A 2,361-nucleotide genomic window follows, 5' to 3' on the forward strand; every position below is an offset into this window, starting at 1 on the left:
AATATAGAAAAATAACAGGTTAGTAAATAATAATACATTTGTAAGCTCATGTTATGTATCAGACACTGGACCAGGCATTCCATAAGTTTAATTTTCACAACTCTATGAGATAGTGCTATTACTCCCAAGTTAAAGATAAGGAAACAGGCTCCTAAAGAACAAGTTTCTTTCCTAGAGTTACAAAGCCCCTAATTCAAAACCAGGACCATCTTGCTCTAAAGCTTCTGCCTCTTTCTACTACACTATGCCTCCCTAAGATTTATTAAAAATTTGTACTTGTTTTAAGATGGTTGTTTTTTAAGTAAATACCACCAAAAGGTAGCTCTGTGCAGTTAGCCTGTTTTCAACTCACAGGTGGCTTTGATTGAGTTTGCAGAGTAAGGCTGACCGATTCTCTGGCTCTTCTTGCCCTAGGTTTCCACCTGGAGCAACACTTGAGTGAAGTGGCATTACAGACAGCACTCGCAAGTTCTTCCAGGCACTATGCCGGTCGGTCCTTCCAGATATTCCGGGCCCTCAAGCAACCTTTGTCAGCCCACGCCTTATCTGACCTTCTCTCTAGGTTGGTGGAGGTGATCGGAGAACACGGAGATGAGATTCAGGTATGGAAGGACAGACCACTGAGCTCATGAAGGGCGAGCTCTCTCATTTTGAAGATGAGGAGTTAACAACTTTCTTTGAACATTCTTTCTCTCACCAATTATTGCAGCTACTTGGACATGTAAAATTGATGAAAAAATTTTAGAGGTTGACTTTTATTTTTACAAAAATCACTCCAAGGAGCATTGTTCTAGAAATTCAATGGATACTGTTCTGTTTTATAAAGCGAACACCTGCAAATCCTTTGGTGGCTCCTCCTCTGTTTTTTTGTTGTTGGTGGTGGTTTTATTTGGCCAGTGGAGCTGGGAGTTATTTTGTATTGTTCTGGGTTTTTGCCAGCAACCTAGGATGCAGTTATACAGCCTCCCCACCCAGAGTGAGGGTCCTCATTGTATCTGTGCAGAGCTCCAACCCCCTTTGTCCCATCAGCCTTCAGTAGACTGAGAAGAGCTGAAGAGGAACTGGACACAGTAGCTGCCACAATGAGACCCTTTGGGGAGACTGGGAGATGGGCAGGTTGGAAGCCAGGGGCATTATAAGATTTGTGGCTCAGGCCAACCCCTTCTCTCCCATTAGAAATTTTGTGCATCTCAGGAAGCCTGCACACCTGCAGACTCTGCCCTCTTTTCCTCCTTCTGGCCATCAGGAGTGCTGTTTAAAACCCTGCTGATCCACAGCCTTTCCCATACATCATCTCTTAATCTCCAGCTTTCAGACATTGGCACTCTATATGTCAAATGCTCACCCTCCCCTTAGCAGGGGCCATGCTTGCCCCCTCCTTGTCAGATTTCAAATGAGATTGATCTGTGCAGGCTCTCAGACCTAGGGAAATAAATCCTTATGATTATCTGGTAACTTCCAAGCCATCTGAATTTCCTAAGTGGCCCTTAAAATTTGTTTTTAGACTTCATAAATTAAAGCAGCAATGACTGTCTAGCTTTCAATGATATTAACATTATTGGAATAAAGTTTACATTAATAAAATGTATATTCAGGAAGTTAGCAGTGGTTCTAAGCAGTACAAAACTATTATCTTTGCATGTTTGGCAGGGTTATGTAATGGAAGCGCTCCTTACCTTGGAAGCTGCTGTGGATAACTTGTCCGACTGCTTGAAGAACAGTGATCTTTTAACTGTATTATCTCGGTGAGAATCAGCTGAATGACATTTTGAAATCAAATATACTGTGCTGAATATCTAGGAGATGCTGGACTTTGTCCAAAGTCCAAAGAGTAAATCTAGTTTTTGAAGTCTGTTTATGAGCTTAGAAGGTATGTACAATATTTTCTTAAAAAAAAAAAGAGGAAGATACAGAACACATGTACATATACATTATATAAGTATTTTGAAACATCAAGAAGATAGACATCAAACATTATCTCTAAATGATACAAATGCTAATGATTTTATTTTCTTTTTTACGTCTTTGAGTATTCTTTCAAATTTTATGTAATATCCTATTTATTACAATGGTAAATAGAAATGAAAGCTAAATATTTTTTAAATGCATATATATATAAAGTTTATCTGAACCATTACTATAAAACAGTTGGAATAAATGTAGACTTTACTTGAAGAAATTCCTACCTTTGTATCTTTTTTCCTTTTTGCTTCTGCCAACATTTAATAACCCATTTTAAATCATTTTCAATTCCATATTCTGTTTGTATAATTGAGCTTATCTTGCTTGATATTGAGTCAGTTATATTATCTTATATCCCATTGGGCCTTATTTCATTTTTAAGTGGAGCATTTTTTATGG

General features: G+C 38.4%; 1 protein-coding gene across 4 annotated transcripts in view; it reads left to right on the top strand.

Moving 5' to 3' along the window:
- FRY (furry homolog (Drosophila)) overlaps positions 1-2,361 on the top strand; it is a 79,172-nt gene that overhangs the window by 9,394 nt on the left and 67,417 nt on the right. For all 4 annotated transcript variants that reach the window (XM_008579355.1, XM_008579357.1, XM_008579359.1 and 1 more), the window contains exons 6-7: positions 415-602; positions 1,651-1,745. In XM_008579355.1, coding sequence (XP_008577577.1) covers positions 415-602; positions 1,651-1,745 — 283 coding nt within the window. The remainder of the gene's footprint in view (positions 1-414; positions 603-1,650; positions 1,746-2,361) is intronic.

The sequence above is a fragment of the Galeopterus variegatus genome, unplaced genomic scaffold (genome assembly GCF_000696425.1).
Source record: "Galeopterus variegatus unplaced genomic scaffold, G_variegatus-3.0.2 Scaffold1866, whole genome shotgun sequence".
NCBI lineage: Eukaryota > Metazoa > Chordata > Mammalia > Dermoptera > Cynocephalidae > Galeopterus > Galeopterus variegatus.